This window comes from Callorhinchus milii, unplaced genomic scaffold (assembly GCF_018977255.1).
Source record: "Callorhinchus milii isolate IMCB2004 unplaced genomic scaffold, IMCB_Cmil_1.0 Scaffold10, whole genome shotgun sequence".
NCBI classification, from domain to species: Eukaryota; Metazoa; Chordata; class Chondrichthyes; order Chimaeriformes; family Callorhinchidae; genus Callorhinchus; species Callorhinchus milii.
In genome coordinates this window covers 18,970,819-18,989,467 of record NW_024704751.1, presented here as the reverse complement: position 1 = coordinate 18,989,467, position 18,649 = coordinate 18,970,819, and the positions used below count along the sequence as shown (strand labels likewise).

General features: G+C 43.2%; 1 protein-coding gene across 1 annotated transcript in view; it reads left to right on the top strand.

Annotated features, from left to right (window-relative positions):
* col9a2 (procollagen, type IX, alpha 2) overlaps positions 1–18,649 on the top strand; it is a 51,522-nt gene that overhangs the window by 11,424 nt on the left and 21,449 nt on the right. The window contains exons 6-14 of the mRNA XM_042338852.1: positions 8,125–8,160; positions 8,790–8,813; positions 9,923–9,976; positions 12,175–12,228; positions 14,106–14,150; positions 14,822–14,878; positions 15,079–15,132; positions 16,532–16,585; positions 17,154–17,207. Coding sequence (XP_042194786.1) covers positions 8,125–8,160; positions 8,790–8,813; positions 9,923–9,976; positions 12,175–12,228; positions 14,106–14,150; positions 14,822–14,878; positions 15,079–15,132; positions 16,532–16,585; positions 17,154–17,207 — 432 coding nt within the window. The remainder of the gene's footprint in view (positions 1–8,124; positions 8,161–8,789; positions 8,814–9,922; positions 9,977–12,174; positions 12,229–14,105; positions 14,151–14,821; positions 14,879–15,078; positions 15,133–16,531; positions 16,586–17,153; positions 17,208–18,649) is intronic.

Below are 18,649 nucleotides of genomic sequence, written 5' to 3'. Positions count from 1 at the left end.
TCTTTGTCTGTACAGGACAGTGGAGGTGCTTGGTGAAGTAGTCAGTGGCATTGAAGTCCTAGAGGTAAATGAAGCGTTTCTAACTACCATTTGCCTGGTGAACATAGGCATTACTGCCAAAAAAAGACCATGGTCCATCTGGTTTGCCGTCTACCATCTTGGTAGTCACATGCTACAATAATGGGGATGTTGATAGCAATTCATTCTGTATGGCTTAGTGTACAACAGATTGGAAAGCTTTAGGTACCTTAGATCCACAGTTGCCCAGTTCTTCCAAGCCATAATACACTTACTATATGTCATATTTCAAATAACTCCTATACTGAATCCCCAAATATTATTCTCTAAAAGAAACCTGTCCGATTTACATTTGAAGGAATCAGGTTGTGGTGCTTGTTTGGGTCAGTGAAAATAGAATGGTTCCCTGTGTGTGTGTGAGTGTTTGTGTGAGTAGGGAATGGGTGGGGGAGCTGACATTTCTAGCCCCATCATCTTCGTAGCCTGAAGATGATGAGGTCCATTCATGTTCTCTCCCCAGGTAGTGCATTCCAGGGAATGGTGTCAAAACAGGAATGGCTATGTATCAATTTGCAGCCATATGATTCCAAACTTGTTGAAGGTAATTCTGTACACATCCCAAGATTTATTGTGTCTAACAAAGACCACTCCAATATGGACAGCGATTAATTCACTTGATCCTTCTGCCATTGAGATGAGAAATGGTTAATTGATTGGCCACTGGCTTCAAAATGGTTATGATTCCAAATAAAACGAACACTTTCCACTGAAAGTATCCCTGATTTTGACTGTAAAGGTCAGAAATCAATCAATTTGTCAATGTAGAGCAGTAACTGCAAAAATGGATATGCTTATTGTACTTTTATCAGTAACGTTTGTGCTTTGGAAACTGACAAGAGATACAATTCTCACAGGTTCCCTTTGTTTTGTGGGATGTGTCCTGACCAGGTGTATTGTCTGCATACACCAGATATCAAAATGTGATTTAATTGGCATGTGAAAATGTTGTTTTGCACATTCTTAAATGTATGAAAAATATAACTTCATTCTTTAAGGAACATGGTACCAATTGTAAACGCTGTCCACGCCAACATGCTTCAAATTTCTAAAAGAGTTTGGGGCATGTTAATGACTTTGAAATAAAGGAAATTAGGTGTTTAACTTTTTTATCTGGCCTCAAGCGATCTTCCTGGTAACCTGTACCAGTTATTAATTACCAGCTAGATAAAGCAATACCTTACGCTAATCTGTTCTGGAAATACCCTTTCGTACCTTGAACCTGTGTCTTCTTGTTCTACTGTGTTAGTGTATCCAAAAATATTGTTCGGGCCTTACTTTCCAAATCCCATCTAAAACCTTTCAAGATTGAAGAGCTATAGCTTGTCTAATCATTTCTCACAGCTCATTCCTCTTTCCGCTTTTCTCCGCTGCACTGCCTCTTCATGTTGTGCAACCAGAAATGCCCACAGTCCTCCAGATGTGCTTCTCTTCAGATTATATTTCTCCATGTCCCCTTTGACCTTGCCTATGGTCACCTCGCCACCTCGTCAAGCTCCACCAATGTTAAGCACCTCCGAGACGCTCTCCAGACCAGAGCACTATTTAGCTGGAGAATGACTTCTGAGAATCTGAGCCAAATAATTTGGCAATATAGCTCAGCATTCTGTTTGCCTTGTTTATTACTTAGGGAAGTTGGAGTACATACATGAATAAATGCAAACAACTTAGATATATATAACGGCCTTTACACAGAGTGTTTAACATTGGCGAAGCTTGACGCCGAACCAGGGTGAAAGAGGATAGGTGACCATAGGCACGGTCAAACAGGAAGGACTTGAGATGTGATCTGAAGAAGAGCAAAGAGGGAATGAGGTAAAGAGTTTCAAAGTCTCGAGGCATAGTGACTGAAAGCAATGAATGATGGTGGGGTGGAGGGGCTGAGGATCATGTAGAACGCATTGGCAAGATACAGGTAAAGAAGGGTGTTAATATGGCAAACATACATTGATTGCATAATTGTAAGGATGTGAAAAGAACAGAGTGAAGGAATGAAAGATAAGGACATTTTGACGAATCTTTATGTCACTGAAATATCGTTTGCCATTTTGAATACCATATTTTAAGTAATGATTTGTTGTTATAGTGACGTCACTTTGATTTATAAGGAAAATAATAGAGGTGAGAGAATATAGCTATGAGGAGAGTCTAAAAAAGATTAGGTCCTCTGCTTTGGAGGTTATGAAAGATAAGTTTAAGATGAATTAAAGGTTTTGTATTGGTAGGTGATTCGAGGACTAGAGAACATGACTTTTATATTAGATTCAGCCTGTCTCAGTTGGTAGCTCTCTTGCTTCAGAAGCAGAAGGTTGTGGGTTTAAGTCCCAGTTAAAACTTTAAACTCATAGTCTAGGTACTGCAATACCTATTGGATAGATATTTGGGGAGGATAAATTTGCAAGGCTATGGGGAGAAAGCAGGGGAGTGGGATTAACTTGGATAGCTCTTTCAAAGAGCTGGCACGGACAAGATGGACTGAATGGCCTCCTTCCGTGCTGCATTCTATGATTCTAATGAGACATTAAACCAAGATCCTGTCTATCTGTTCGTGGATGTTGAAGGTGGAGCCAGGTAATTTCAACCTTCAATTCCATGGCTTCCCTGAAGTCCAGGGTCGTTTCAAATCCATCCGTTCCCACTGGTTAACAGTAATCTCTGCTCACTCAAAACACAAACCCGGATGCTCGATCGCAGATGGCAGAAATCTGGCCTCATGTTTCACCGCCAGCTGTGGCTCAAGCATCTCCGCACCCACCGCCTCTCCCTAACACAGGCCAAAACTGACTTTTACTCCAAAGTCATCCTGGAGACAAACACCAATTTAAAGATGCTGTTTGCCACTATCCATCACCTCCTCCTCCGTGCACCCCCTCTATCCTCACGTCAAACCCCAAGTGTGAAGGGGTCCTAGATTTCTTTGCCTCAAAAATGGAAAATATCTGCTTGGCTGCATTGTCCTCCCCCACCATGTTCCCTTCCACCCCACACAATCTATCCACAGCGCCTTCTCCCTCTGCCACGGCTCTCGCTACTACCACTTCTTTACAGTCCTTTGACCCTATTTCTTCCTCCTCCCTCTCAACCACAATCACCCGGATGAAGTTCACCACTTGCTACCTTGACACCCTCCCCACCCAGCTGCTGGTCACTCAATTCCCCCTTCTCTCCCCACTGCTGGCCGACACGGTCAACCAGTCTCTCTCCCCCTGAAAACCGCTGAATTCACACCAGTCCTCAAAAACCCACCTTCGATCCCTCTAATCTCCCACACTTCCGTCCCATCACCAACCTGCCCTTTCCTTGCCCTGGAACGCATTGTTGCAGGGTCCTTGAACATATTCAAGTCTGAGATAGATAGATTTCTTATTGCAAAAGGGATTAAGGGATATGGGGATAAGGCAGGGTTAGATTGGAGTTAGATTGGAAGATCAGCCATGATAGAATGGCGGGGCAGGCTCGAAGGGCCGAATGGCCTACTCCTGCTCCTACACATTATGTTATCAGCTTGTCTGGCAGACATCAGGCCTGGATAAGTGTAAACTTCCTGCAGCTGAATATGGACAAGACGGAAGCTAGACTCCTTGGCTCCCGTCAACGTCTTCACTCCTGCGGATTTGAACTCCTCAACCTCCCTGGGCTCTCCCTCAGACTCATCGATCAACTGCGCAACCTAGGCGTCTGGTTCGACCCCAACTGTCCTTCCTCCCCCACATCCAATCTCTGACCAGGACCACTTTTTTCCACCTCTGCCACATTGCCTGCTTCCGACCGTACCTTACCCCAAACATAGCTGAAACCCTTGTGCACATATTTGTCACCTCCCACCTGGATTACTCCAACGCACTCCTCACTGGTCTCCCCAGCTCCACCATTCACAAGATCAGTTCATTCAAAATTCTGCTGCCCACATACTGACCAGAACCAAGCTCCGTAACCACATCTCACCAGTTCTGGCCCAGGCTCCACTGGCTCCCCATCACCGAACGGATCAACTTCAAGATCCTACTCTCGTGTTCAAATCCATTCACTCCCTGGCCCCTCCCTCTCTCTCCGACCTTCTCACTCCCCAACCCACCAGCTGGTGCCTCTGCTCGACTGGCACAGGCCTCCTGCTCGTCCCTCGCATCCTCCGCCCCATCATTTGAAGCCGTGCTTTCAGCCATTGTGCCCCAAAACTCTGGAACACTCTCCCTCAATCCCCCTGCCTTGCCCCCTCTCTCCCCTCTTTCAAATCCCGCCTGAAACTGTTCCTCTATGACCGTGCTTACGACCACCTCCCCCCTCCCCCAGATCGGAGTCAGGCTCCGCCACTGTTAAGCACTCAGAGATGCTACCCTGCAAATTCTTGTTGTTGTTGTTGTACTGTTTGAAAAGAGGAGGAAGTTCTCCAATGGCCTGGTCAACGCTCCCCCAAAACTTTAGTGATTCACTTCATGGCTGTCTTTGGGACATTGCTGTGCTCAAATTAGCTGCTGTGTTTAAATACACTTCATAGTAAATCTTGTGAAACACTTTCAGTTCTTTAGATGACGTGAAAGGGAACTGTACCAAATGCAAGGATTATTATTATAATGATGAAGAAAATGAAAGGGGAAGTTTGTAACGAGTTTCTATCAAAAGAGGATCCCAGGGCGTGTTTTAGAGCAAAATCAATTGAGGGACATTTAAAAGAGAATTGGATAGGTACGTATAGAGGACGGTCTAATAAAAAGTTGAGGTGAAAGCGAAGGGAATTTGGATCAGGATGGATGCTTCATTGGACTAACAAATTTCAATGGTTTGAATGGCACCCTGCTGTCCTGTAGATTTCTATGCTTCTATATTGTTATTGTACCTCTAGTTTCTTCTTCCCTTTGATGTGATGAGCCATTAGAAAGAACGTTGTCCTATTTCCTGAGAATCTCTAATTTTCAAACAAATGTTGTCCTCTTTTAATGTCTATATGATCTTAACTTTAATAACTACTCTTTAGAAATTCGACTTGGGTCAAGATGTATTCTACTCTATTTCTTAACTTTTCAGAGGCCCAGAATTTAGCAAGTTCCTAAGTTCTTAACTTTGAAGCAAAGTTTCTTTGGATTTCAAAAGAACACATAGAAAAACGGCTTCAATATTAAGAATGCATTCAAGAGTTTGTCAAATTCTGATGTTCCAGCAGAGCTAAGTAAATAGTGAAAATACAGATCCATGTGAAATTTCTGCCTCTCTCAGTTCTAATAATACCCTCTGCCTGAAAAGAAAGTCCTACCCACTTTTCCTTAATTCTTCCTGTGCTTATCCTATACAGTCAATTCACTTTACAGTATATTCTGCGAAGCACATTGAGATATCTCGAAGACGAGATAAGGGGCTATATTAAATTCAAGGATTATTATTATTTACCAATTCAGTAGTTTTCACTATTTATCCTATCAGAATCTATTACAATTTTTGCTGACCTCACACCACTAGATCCACTCCTAACCATCTTTATTCCAGAATAAATGTTTAGAGTCTCTGTTAGCTGTAACTCCGCATTCCTGGTAATATGTGTGAACTTGCTGTCCGTTCTCCATGACTGTCATGTCCATTCTATAATGGGACATGCAGAACTGTCATGTATGACATTGGTTCAGGCCACATGAACATTGCAGCAGTAGCCTAAAGCAATGCCTTACACGGTTCCAACACTACTTCTCTCTCTTGGGTTGAAAATGTACTCCTCTGGAAAGCTTCTTGTGGTGTGAACCCCAACAAAGGAACGCCATTTACATCATGCTGACTTGCAAAATACAGCCATGAGGAGGTCTTGGGTGAGAGCTGAGGTCTTTCAAGTCAGTGTGACTTTTACGAAGCTTCCTGCTGGAGACACAGAAAATGACTTCTGAAGCCTATCTTCACAACTATAACCTATGACTTGTATTGTGGTTCTCTTTATGCTGACTGGCATTTTTATCTCTCTAAGCATGTGGCAATGTGGCAGAACTGACCAGTGATTGCACCCTGATACAGTACTGGCTGGGATTTTATAGACCCCGAAGTAGGACTCCAATGTAGATGTTAACTTGGCTTAGTCAGTAATCCTCCTATGCGTGCATTCAAGTTGCATGTTAGCCCTTGAGCTCATAATCAGGCTGACTTTCTAGCACAATACTGGGGAATACTGCATTGTTTTGCCCATAAAATATTCAATCAATTCATTTTACCGTATATCCTGTTAATGCTTTGAGACGTCTCAAAGACGTGATAAGGCGCTATATCAAATGCAAGGATTATCATTATTGTTGGAGGTGATTCTTTGGATGAGATGTCGCCATGTGCAAAATAGCTGCAGTGTTTCCCTACAAAAAGCAGCCATTGCACTTGACTACGCGTTGAGAATCTTTCAAAGTGATTACACGCTTTACGAATGAAGACCTATTCTGTTGGGCTTGTGTCCTGGTTCTGAGTATGTCCTGTACTGAACCCAATGTATCAGAGTAGACACTCTGTGAGCCCTGACATCTCCAGCACAGACAGTCATGACATTAGGACCTTACAATTACAGGCTCCCTTTGCTCCAACTATTTTTATCATGTTCAGGAGTGTGTTGTTTTCCTGGTACAGAGATTAAATGCCTCTTCAGACTTAATCTGCCACATGGAATCATTTTCCAACAGTTGAAATCCCGGATGACAACCACAAGCTTTTGGGAAGAATGGAATTTCTACCACAAAAATCAAACTGACACTTTCATTATTCCCGCATATCCTGACTTGATGTGAGGAATCGCGGTGATCACGGAATTATTACTAGGGTTTAATGAGAGGCTTTTCTCTGACTGACTAATTAATGACATGCTGGTCGGAGCTCTGTGTGGAGCAGCAGCAGGGAAGTTGCTAATTAACTAACGTGTGCAGTGCCATGGGCTTGAATTGGTAGCCCTACCAACACACGATAACCAGGGAAACGCTCAGTGCAAGCGCCAACTCGGCCATTCATGGAAGCAAATGCAATCATCAAAACTGGGAATGCCCCACTCACTGGGAGTGACACACACACACACACACACACTGGGATTGACACACATAAACATTGGGATTGACACACACACACACTGGGATGACATACACGCACACACTCAGGGAGTGACACATACACAAATACACTGGGAGTGAGACACACACATTGGGGTGACACACACACACACACACACTGGGAGTGATACACACACACTGGGAGTGACCCCCACACACACATACACGCTGGAAGTGACACACACACTGGGAGTGAGACAGAAACATTGGGAGTGACACACACGCACGCACACACTGGGAGTGACACATACACACTGGGAGTAACACAAACTGGGAGTGACACTGGGAGATTTATCTTAAACCTCTGTGATTGTGAAGTCCTGTAGTTCAGTGGTTAGAGCACTCAACTCGAGAGACCTGGGTTTGATTCCCAGCAGGGCGAAACCTTGGGCAAGTCTTGCTCCTTGCTCCACACACCTGATAATAATCCCTCAAGAAAGAAAACAACAATTTGGTCGCTTCAATCCACAACGGTTTATGAGACACAGCTGTGCGCAATTGGCTGCCACGTTTTGCCCACACCTTAATTCACTTTACAGTCTATTTTGTAAAACGCTTTGAGAAGATGTGAAAAACGCTATATCAAACGCAAGGTTTTTTTTATTGTTATTACTTGTAGAAACGCTGTGCCTGCAGCACTGGTCCCAGGAACAGCCCTGATGTTGTAATTTCAAATCTCACACTAGTGCAAGAGTTACCGGTGCTTATCAGCACATTCACACATTGTCTTTCATGTACAAGGAATGCCTCAAAACACTTCACAGAATTACATTAATTAGAAATGAAGTGAACGCTGTTAGGATGACAAACACGGCAGCTAGGGTGTGCCAGCGACATCTCACAAACCCTCGTTGCTCTCAGATGAATATGGTTTGAATGCTCTTAGTGCTCATTCTATGACCTCTCTGGCTACCAGTCTGGCTGCACTGTGTGTGTGTGCGTGAGTGTGTCTGACTTGTCTGCATTACTCACGATGAACTATCTCCTATTGCAGGGTCAAAGGGGACTGTCCGGGCCACCTGGAACGGCTGTAAGTACAACAACAACTTGCACTTATGTAGCACCCCTCATGCAAGGCAGCATCTCAGAACGCTTACAAACCTGGGGAAGGGAAATGATGATCTATCCACTCACCAGCTAGGGCAGTCTCAGATATATAATTTGATTTTACATTTTTAATGCAGTATTATGAACAACGTACAATTGCGTCAACTATTTCTAAGCACCCACGCACAAACATTTAATCAATAGAGCAGAAGAGGGTTTGCCACGGTGCCTTTATTACCTGGGGTGCATGAAGCAGAATAAACGGCTCACCCCACTCTACCCCTTCCGTTGTGCTGTTTACACATTTGTGAAGTCTGAAATTCCACCTTGTCTTATCCTGTTTTGTTCAAAAGGTTAAAATTGCGTGGAGTTAGAATTTGGGAGCTAGTCCTTTGGAGAAAGACCGTTTTATAAAATATGACTAAAATTAAAAATTTCCCACAATTTCCTAAATTTCAAGATGAAATTGTCTTAATAGTTAAGGCTGATTTGAATTCCATGTCACTGGTCCCTAGTATTTTCAATGTTAAATACATGGCAATTAATTAATTCCCATCAGAAAACAGCCTGAACTAACTTATTAACTGTTCCTTTTGTCCTTGATTACTTTAGGGGCTTGGATTCCCAGGACCTTCTGTAAGTTCAGCAACTTTATTCTGTAGAGATTGTAATTGATGTCGGCCTGCACATTTATGGGTGTTGAGTTTGCCTTTTTTCCAGTCCTGGCAGTCACACTGCCAGGAGAGGGGATGGGTGCTGGGGAAAGGGCGGACATTGGTGGGGTGGGCATAGTTGGAGAGATTGGTGGGAGCAAGTGGGTTGGAAGGATCGTGAACACCAACAAATTGCACTTATATATCACATTCTATGTCAGGAGGGCATCTCAAGATGACGAAGAAGAGGTTCTTGGGTTTGTGAGCGGAGGGGTAGGGTGGTAAGGAGAGTGATGGGGATAGTGAGAGAGATGTAGGTCTGTCTGGGGAAGGGGACGAGGCCAATGGGTTGGAGGAAGGATATATGGTTCTGGAGTCTCCCAAACCTCAATGATGTTTATATTTCTGTAAACATTGAGCTCCTAACAACAGCCACACTGTTAAGGGATGGGGGGAGGGTGGGAGGTTCTTCCCTGAAATGAAGAGAAATATGAGCTTGTGACACAGGTCTGGATGTGCGCAGTGGTTGGTTACAGAGAGTGTTGTTAGCAGCTCACCCCAAACCCCTCAGCCAGGACGAAACAAAACCAAAGAGAGAGGGGAACAAATTCAACCATGCAGAAAGAGCACGGATTATGTGGTTGAAAAAATTATAACGGGTGCTGTGTAAATTATCATTGCTGATAATTATCACAGTGTTGATCAGTGTGACCAATCAATAACAAACCCCCACCCACCCAACCTACTGGATTCAATCAACGATTGAGCCTGATGCCAGCCCACCTGCCATTGACTAGATACAGTGATGGGGGGACGGTAGGGTGGGTGATCTGGGGGGCTGATGGATCGAAGGGCTTTCTTCATCCAAGATGAATCTTGTGATCTTATGACAACAATTTTGTGTTGCGTTAAGATTCTCAGGGAAGTCCAATGTGATCCAATGGGAGTGTGCCCTTACTTTGGAGCTAAGTATAAAGTCTGTAATTGTCTCATTGCCCCCCTTTTATCAACAGTGAGATTATTTTGGCTGATTCTCACATGTCGTAATGTTCATCCCATTATTACATTATAAACCAGTTGCTTTTTTTTCAGGGTCCTTCTGGACGAGTTGGTCTTCCAGGAGAAATCGGACGTCCTGGTCCCAAAGTAAGTGACATTTAGAGGCTAAGGAATTCACTACTGATTTTGTTTCATTGTAGACATTAAAGTCATTTCTTTTATTTGGAAAGTAAAAATACACAGGAGACGTGACTTCAGAGTACAGTGGCACTGATGCCCAGCCAGCTCTGATGTGTCCTTGTGTCTGTTCTGGGATTTTAGTCACTCTCGATAATGGACCTGGCTGTAGTGAGAGGAACATCAAAATCCACAGATTATACCAAATTAGGGACTTGGCAAACTAGGGAGCAGAATGTCAGGGAGTTTGGAGGAGACAAATAGACTTGTGGGGCAAATAGGTGGGAAATACAGTTCAACATAGATTATTATGCAGCAGAACATTTTGGGGGAAATTAGCAGAACACATACTGAATAGGGACATTCTTGGAGGAACCGAATCAACTAGAGTTAGTCTGAGGAGGTGCCATCCCAATTTGACATGTATTGTACCTAGATTTCCAAATTATCACTGGTTGGCGCAGTGCTTTTCAATATAACTGAGGCAACTAGTGATGCAGATACAGAGATTTGTAAAATGGATTGTGAAAAAGCCAAATGAGAGTAGCTCAATGCCAATTCCAGGCAGAGGGCGAAACCTTGGGCAAGTTTCCTTACTCCACACAGAGCCTAATAATAATCCCTCCAAAACCAAAAACAATAATAAATTGGTCATTTTCAATCTACGACTGTTTGTGGGACATTGCTGTGCGCAATTGGCTGCCGCGTTCGCCCACAAATATACAGTCAATTCACTTTACAGTGTGTTCTGTGAAGCGCTTTGGGACGTCCTCCCGATTTGACCATGACATATATAATGCAGTGCACCTAGATTTCCAAAGGTCATCGGTAAGGTATCACACAAGAGACAAACTCATATCAGTGATTATCAATGTAAGAAATGGACACGGATTAGTAACTGACTAAAGGGAAGGAGGCAAAAGGTAGAGATTAAAGGAATTAGGTTGAAATGGGACGAGGTATTAATTGGGTGTTGGGCCCCCTCTTATTCTTTATATACATAAATAACCTGAATTCACAAACGTAAGCAATTTAGGTAACGTGCAAACCAAGATATTACAAAGGGAGCTCAATAGCAGTTGGTTGGATCTCTGGGAAATTAAGTTCAATACAGATTGATGCAAGATGCTACACATAGGAAGTAAAAATAGGAGGCACATGTACTCCATGAAAGATATAGAACTTGTTAAAGGGGAAGTCAAAAGAGGTCTAGGGCTCTTGGTACAGATTTCATTCACCATGTGAACAGCGTGAGGTAGCAGTGAGTAAAGCAAACCGGATGCTGGGCTGCATTACCAAATCCCTGGCGAATGGTGATTTAATGCACTTAATTCTGTGACTGACTCAGGGATCCTGGTAGTAAAGACTAGGCAGGTTTGGCTTCTGCCAGCCTGTGTGTGTGCTCTCTGGAGCAGGCAGACAGTGCATGACAAAAGAGGAGTATTGACTCACTCCATCCGAGAAAAGAGCACACTGCTTCTGTCAAGCGCTATATCAAATGCAAGGATTATTAATATTAGAATTTGTGATTTCTTTTAAGAAATTATTGCGTTAGTTACGACTAATTTATAACTAATTTTTCCAACTAAGTTTTTGGTCAAGGCAGACATGGAGACATGGTTTGCCTCGCAGATCGATGCTGGGAAAGTAATATTTACCCAAATTAAAGAACTAGGAGCCCGACATAGAAACTAAACTTTATATTAAAAAAAAACTTGTCTCAGTGTAAAAAAAATGGAGGCGAAAAGAACTGAAAAAGAATAAGCCACTTATGAGGAGAGGGGTGCCAGTGGTAGCTATTAAACATTCCTTATTCAGCACAAAGCACAAGGAAAGTCCTAAAACAACTTCAAATTTCACCCCTATATTTAAATAAAATTTAAATACATTTGACTTTAAAAAGGCGATTGAGCGAGCTGAAGGAAAGCAATTACAGGAGGTGGCACGTACTTACCTCGTGGTGTTTAGCAACCTTCCCTTGATTAGCACAAGCAATGCAACAAAAATCATTCATTTACTCTGTTCTCTGAACTTCACACTTTGCTCTACCCTCCCATCACTGCTGCACCCATCCTCGTTTTCTAACTGAACGCAGAGACTTTTTTTGTACAGCGGGAGACACGTTAAGATGTTGTTAAATTGACCTTTGCTCATTTGTTTGCTTTTAGGGTGCGGCGGGTCAAAGGGGCCCAGTCGGACCGCCAGGACCATCCGGGATTCAAGTAAGGAATTCTGCTCAAACATCTGAATCCAACTTTCAGCCTCTTAGAGGGTGAACTTTTCACTTTTCATCACAGATTCGACAGCTGTTGAATGTCTCATTCGAGCTCTTGTCACATGTCGCTTTTTCCTATTCATTCCTGTAGACTGAACCCCTTTCTCCGAGCTTTGGGCATGTTGTTTTGGGCACAAGGATTTCTGTTGTTTTCTGACAATGAAGGGCAATGTTTCAGTGCAACCGCAGTTTAACCCACGACCATAGACATTTACAGAATAGAAGGAGGTCATTTGGCCCTTCAAGTCTCTACTTTCAATCCCACTATGGAAAGGTTAGAAGCAATGGGGAAGTTAGGAGGAATTTTTTTTGCCCATAGAGTAGTTAGGATATGGAATGCACTGCTGGGACTGGTGGTTGAAGCAGAATCCATATTTACCTTCAAAAGGGAATTAGATATAAATATCTAAAATGAAGTAAGCTGCAGGGGTTCAGCAAAAGGGCAAGTAAATGGGACTGAAAGGATTGCTCTTAAAAGAGCAGCGCAGACACGATTAGCCAAATGGCTTTGTCCGGTACTGTAAATTTCTGTGGCTCTATTCCCATGCCTCCAACCTTCATATATCCATCTGCTTCCTTCTTGAAACCCACATGGAGCTCCGGATAGAGTTGGTTGATATTGTGTAGATGGAGAAGCTATTGGAACCCTCCTGTTCCTTGAAACAGACCCATTAAAGCCAGTTACATTTGCAGGTGGCACCAAGCTGGAATTATCAATTTGAGGAGGCAGCAAATATCTTACAAAGAGGATATGGGGCATCATTGGGAAATTAAGTTTAATACAAATAATTACAAGATATTAATAGCAGGCAATTATACTGTATGGTCAGGCTAGAATTCGTAATAATAATCTTTATCATTTGATAAAGCGCCTTATCCCGTCTTCGAGACGTCTCAAAGCACTTAGAGAAAATACTGTAAAGTGAATTGACTATATATTTTGTGGGCGAAACGCGGCAGCCAATCGCGCACAGCAGTGTCTCACAAACAGCCTGGGCGCACGTTATAGTTTTACATCAGATGCAGGTTACGTAACTTACGAGCAGTGTTTAGTGAAATAGACTACAGCGAGTCACATGGTAGTGGGTTTTGATGTGTTTCTTTCTCTCTTGTGTCCTGCCATGCCGACCCCTTTGTAACTCGGTCGCTGGATTCAATATCTCAGAAACCCCGTTACAACAAAGTGTGAAGAAATGGCCTGCAACGAGAACTTTTATTTTTCTATGAGACTGAATAAACTCAGTTGATGAATAAAGAAAATAAACTCAAACTCCAGGTGAACAATAATAATAATCCTTGCATTTGATATAGCGCTTTTCACGTCGGGAGGACGTCCCAAAGCGCTTCACAGAACACTCTGTAAAGTGAATTGACTGTATATTTGTGGGCGAATGCGGCAGCCAATTGTGCACAGCAATGTCCCACAAACAGTCGTAGATTGAAAATGACCAATTTATTATTGGTTTTGGTTTTGGAGAGATTATTATTAGGCTCTGTGTGGAGTAAGGAAACTTGCCCAAGGTTTCGCCCTCTGCCTGGAATTGAACTCAGGTCTCTCACTTGCAAAGCGAGTGCTCTAACCCTGAGCTACAGGACTGCACAATGTCAGGTCACAGGACTTTGGCGAGGTGCCCTGCACTAATACTGCATAATAAATGGTGCCAGTTTAACCCTGTGGGGCTCACCACAAACATGTGTTGTTAATATGCACACATCACATAGCCAGCCACAGCTCCTCCACAGTGAACACCGAGCAGTGTAATGCCTGTATAGTAAATACCTGGCTGGGTAGAGTACTTATTCTGATGTTGTTGGTGTTTGTAGGGTAATTCAGGCAATGTCCATGCTGGAGAGGGGAGTGCGGATCTGGTAAGATTCTTTTCTTTGATCACTAAATCTCAGCGTTTGAGACAAACCTCTGCATCGAGGGCACTATGCAAATGCAAGTTGTTGTTGTTGAATGTTATCTTATTACGCACAGTGAAGTACTTTGTCACCTGTACTTTGGTGTCTGAATGAACAGAAGCATTCAGTACATAATGAAAGATAATCCAGAGAGGGAATCTCATTTAATTTCTCGACTTGTAGTGTGCATTGGACAATGTTAATAATAATATAATCATCCTTAAATTTGGTACAGCGGCTTTCACGTCAGCAGGAGGTTTGAAAGCGCTTCCCAGGATTTCACTGTGAAGTACAGAGACTGTTATGTGGTCTTTTTTTGTGCTGAGGGCAAAAGAGGGATCTAGAGCCTCAGTGTGATCCCTGGACTGTGCTGAGTTGTTTGATCACAGCTTCGGGTAGCGGCTGAGGCTACAGTCAGCTTGGATTCAACACTGATTGTGGCTCCTGATCACTGTTCAGTAACCCCTGCCCTTGCTATAACGTGGGTTGGGAATTAATTGGATTCCAAACACAGGGTTATAATGAGGCTGCACTGGAACTGGGATACAAAGGAATGGAGGGTTGAGAAGTTGATGCTCTTGTATTTTATGTCCAGAAGCAGATTGCCTCCAATTCTGTGCTATGCTCTTTTGCAGTGCCCGACCTCATGCCCTCCTGGACTTAAAGGCCCCCAAGGACTTCAAGGCTTAAAGGTGAGTGTGTTTGTCTTGACTTATTCAGCCTGTATTTCACCTAACGTCAACAATTTAATCCAACTTAATTGTTTTTAAACTGGAACTAAAGTGCTGGAAACAATAGCAAAGTTTGAATCACATACCTTGACACAACGAGGAGCCATTGTTGTGGCGGAAATGGAAAAGAAAACAACAGATTTTTATATTTTTGTTCACAGGGACACAAGGGCCGATTAGGACCATCTGGAGAGTCAGGGAGACAGGGTACTATGGTGAGTATCTTGTTAGTTATACTAGATGCCTAACAATAATAATAATAATAATAATAACATAACAGGTTATATACATGTTATAACCTGTTAGAATAAATAATAGCACTTAATGCAAAACAATGGAATGCATGATTTTATACAGGCCAACACAGCATCAAACCAACGACAACCCGTAATGAGATGAGAAGCTAAATACCTAAATCGAAAGGATTGCTGTTCCAGCCCAAATGCTCTGTGGAATTGTGTGCTGGGGAGTCGAATCTGGAACTCTCTCCCCCAAAAGGCTGTAGATGCTGGAACCATTCAAATTTTCAATTTTGTTGTCTAGGACACTGGATGAAATTCCCTTCTCTTTTTGAAAAGTGCCATGGGATCTTTGATGTCCACGTGAACAGGCAGACTGGACTTTGGTTCAATGTCTCATCTGAAGGATAAGAAGAATTAGAGGATAAGAGGAGGAGAAATGGGATTAAAAGATTTATTATAACCTAATCAAGTACAATAAATAATGCCTCCTTTTAATCCTCTGATAGTGAGGAACTGAAGGCTGGACTAAGTTTGGATTATGGATAGGCCATTTGTCACTGACATAATTCAATTCCAGACAGGGCGAAACCTTGGGCAAGTTTCCTTACTCCACACGCCTAATAATAATCCCTCCAAAACAAAAACAATAATAAATTGGTCATTTTCAATCTACGACTGTTTGTGGGACATTGCTGTGCGCAATTGGCTGCCGCGTTCGCCCACAAATATACAGTCAATTCACTTTACAGTCTATTCTGTGAAGCGCTTTGGGACGTCCTCCCGACGTGAAAAGCGCTATATCAAATGCAAGGATTATTATTATTATTATTATTATAATTTCACTCTTTGATGGGAAAAGCGTTGGTCATTAATGAAGTTTTATATAAATGTAAATTTGCATTGTATTTCGAATTCAAGATCCTCATCCTCACCTACAAGGCCATTCACGGCCTCGCTCCCTCCTACCTCTCCGACCTACTATCCCCCTACCTACCCGCCCGTACCCTCCCTTCCTCTGGCTCCGGTCTGCTCCACATCCCCCGCCCCAACCGCCCGGGCCTTCAGCCCCGAGGCTCTGGAACTCTATCCCCCAGTGCCTTCGCCGCTTCCTCCCTTTCCTCCTTCAAGACCGGTCTCAAGACCTTTCTCTTTGACCGTGCCTTCAGCTCCCCTCTCGACTCTCTAGCCCCTCCTCGCTCCCTCCCTTCCCTCCCCTCACCCTGACCATTCCCCCCCTGCTCGGGTCCTGACCCAACTGTACAGCTCCTTGGGACGTCCTCCCGACGTGAAAGGCGCTCTATAAATGGAATCTTGTTGTTGTTGTTGTTGTATTTGTGTTTTAATGTTGTTTTCCTCTCTCTCTCTTTTCTAGGGTGTTAAAGGTCAAATCGGCATCTCCGGAGAACAAGGCATCCCAGGCGCTCGAGTAAAGTATTTGTACTCATTCCTTCCCCATGTGACACACTGAGTGAATGAGAGACACACCACTACCTCAGACAGGTGCAGGTTAGACTGTGACAGGAGGGGTTAGTAGACTGGGACTCGAACAAAGTTGTGCATACAGGAAACAGAAAGAGAGAGGGGAGAAATAGCTGATGATTCTAGGAGAGCTGGTGTCTTAGATGATTAGATATTTCAATACAACAAATGTTGTCTTGGGCCGGCTGGCTGGTGGGGGTGGGTATAGGGGGCAGGTTGAAGCCAAAAGCACTTGAGGGTTTAGCAGAGATGTGGGGGATTATCCTGGACAGTGGATTATATAATAATTATAATTAATATTCGAGGAACGGGGAGAAGATAATTAGAAGAGTCCCTGGGGTGATTGAATATGATATGATGGGAAGTGGTGCGTATAGGCTGTGAATGCTTTGGTAGGACAGACTGAATGGTATTTTCTTGTTCCTGAGCTTTCACAGTAAAGAAGAAACCAAGACTTAGCAAAATGTATGTGTTTAATGCTCACCTATCTGACGGCGTGTTTTCTCTATATGTAGGGCCCCCAAGGGCTTCAAGGATACCCTGGGATGATGGGTCCAAAGGGGAAACAAGTGAGTAGTGTTTAACTTTATTTTCTTTCAACTTAAATTGCTGACAGGGATGATTACAAATTGCAGCACCACAAACGGGAGTGGAATTCAGACAGGTGAAGTCAAATGTCACCTGAACACACACCAGTTTTGGGCATTCAGGTTCTGATGTAGAAGTGTCCAAATTATTTATTTCATCGACAAGGTTAAATCTGTAATGGAACCCTCCCACCTCCACCCATTTCTGAATAGTGGTAGCAGGCTGAAAAGTCAGAACATGAACATGGCGGGATGTGTAACTGGAGAGATACAACAACAGCAACAATAACAACAAGATTCCATTTATAAAGCGCCTTTCACGTCAGGAAGACATCCCAAGGCGCTGGACAGTCAGGGATTTGGACGCGAGCTGGGGTTGGGATCTGGCAGGGTGGCCAAAGGCGCCTGTCAATGAGGAGGGTGCTGAGACGTGCGTTGCCTTAAATAATAAAAATAATAATCCTTGCATCTGATCCAAAGCTATAACATCAATGTCTCAAAGTGCCTCAAAGGGAATTACGGTCCTCTGAGTTACAGCGTTCCGAGACGCTATGCCCCATGAAAGTCATTATATCAATGCAATCTGTTGCTGTTGTTGCAAGGAGAGGAATCTAAAGATGCGAAACATGGGCAAAATAAAGGTTCAGAGCAAATCTTATTTAAGAATCACTAGACCCCAAATAGTATCGATAAACCATACCCTAATGTTATTTAATGGTCTTGGTGTCCTGGGCAATAATCCTCCAAATAGACTTGGTAATTAATTTCACAGCTATTTGTGGACATTGCTGTGCCAAATTGTTTCCCTAGTTTCCCTATAAAAGTGCATGGCCACTACGCCTTATAGTACCGTATATCCTGTGAAGTGCTCTGAGATGCCTTGATGATGTGATAAGGAACTATATCACATACATTTATTACAGTTATAAAAGGGTTCACAGATTCAAGCTCAGAAGAGGGAAGTTGAACAGAGCTTAAATTCAAATAATTTACAAAGAGAGTGATGAATGTCTGGAAAGAAGGACCCAGCGATAACATCAAGCGCTCAAGGATCAGTTAGAGGGCACTTACACACAGAGAAAAAGTTGTCTTTGCAGTACTCCAGTAACAAAACTCAATGCAACCCTAGAAGAATGCCCCAATAGTGATTTATTTTATTTCTTGCAAATCTACCTCTGGCCGTGATTGTCAACAACAAACAAAAATGACATTTGTATAGAGCCTTTCACGTCGGGAGGACGTCCCAAGGCGCTGGTCAATTTAGCGATGGATTGTTCTGCGCTGTGAGCCCACTGGGTTGAGACTGACCCAACTTCCTTTCCCACAAAGTGCTTACGGCAAGAGAAAAGAAACCTTGAACCAGTCAAAGGGTGGGTTCTGATGCCAGTCCCTCGAGGCAATTCCATTTTGTTTTCCCATTTTTA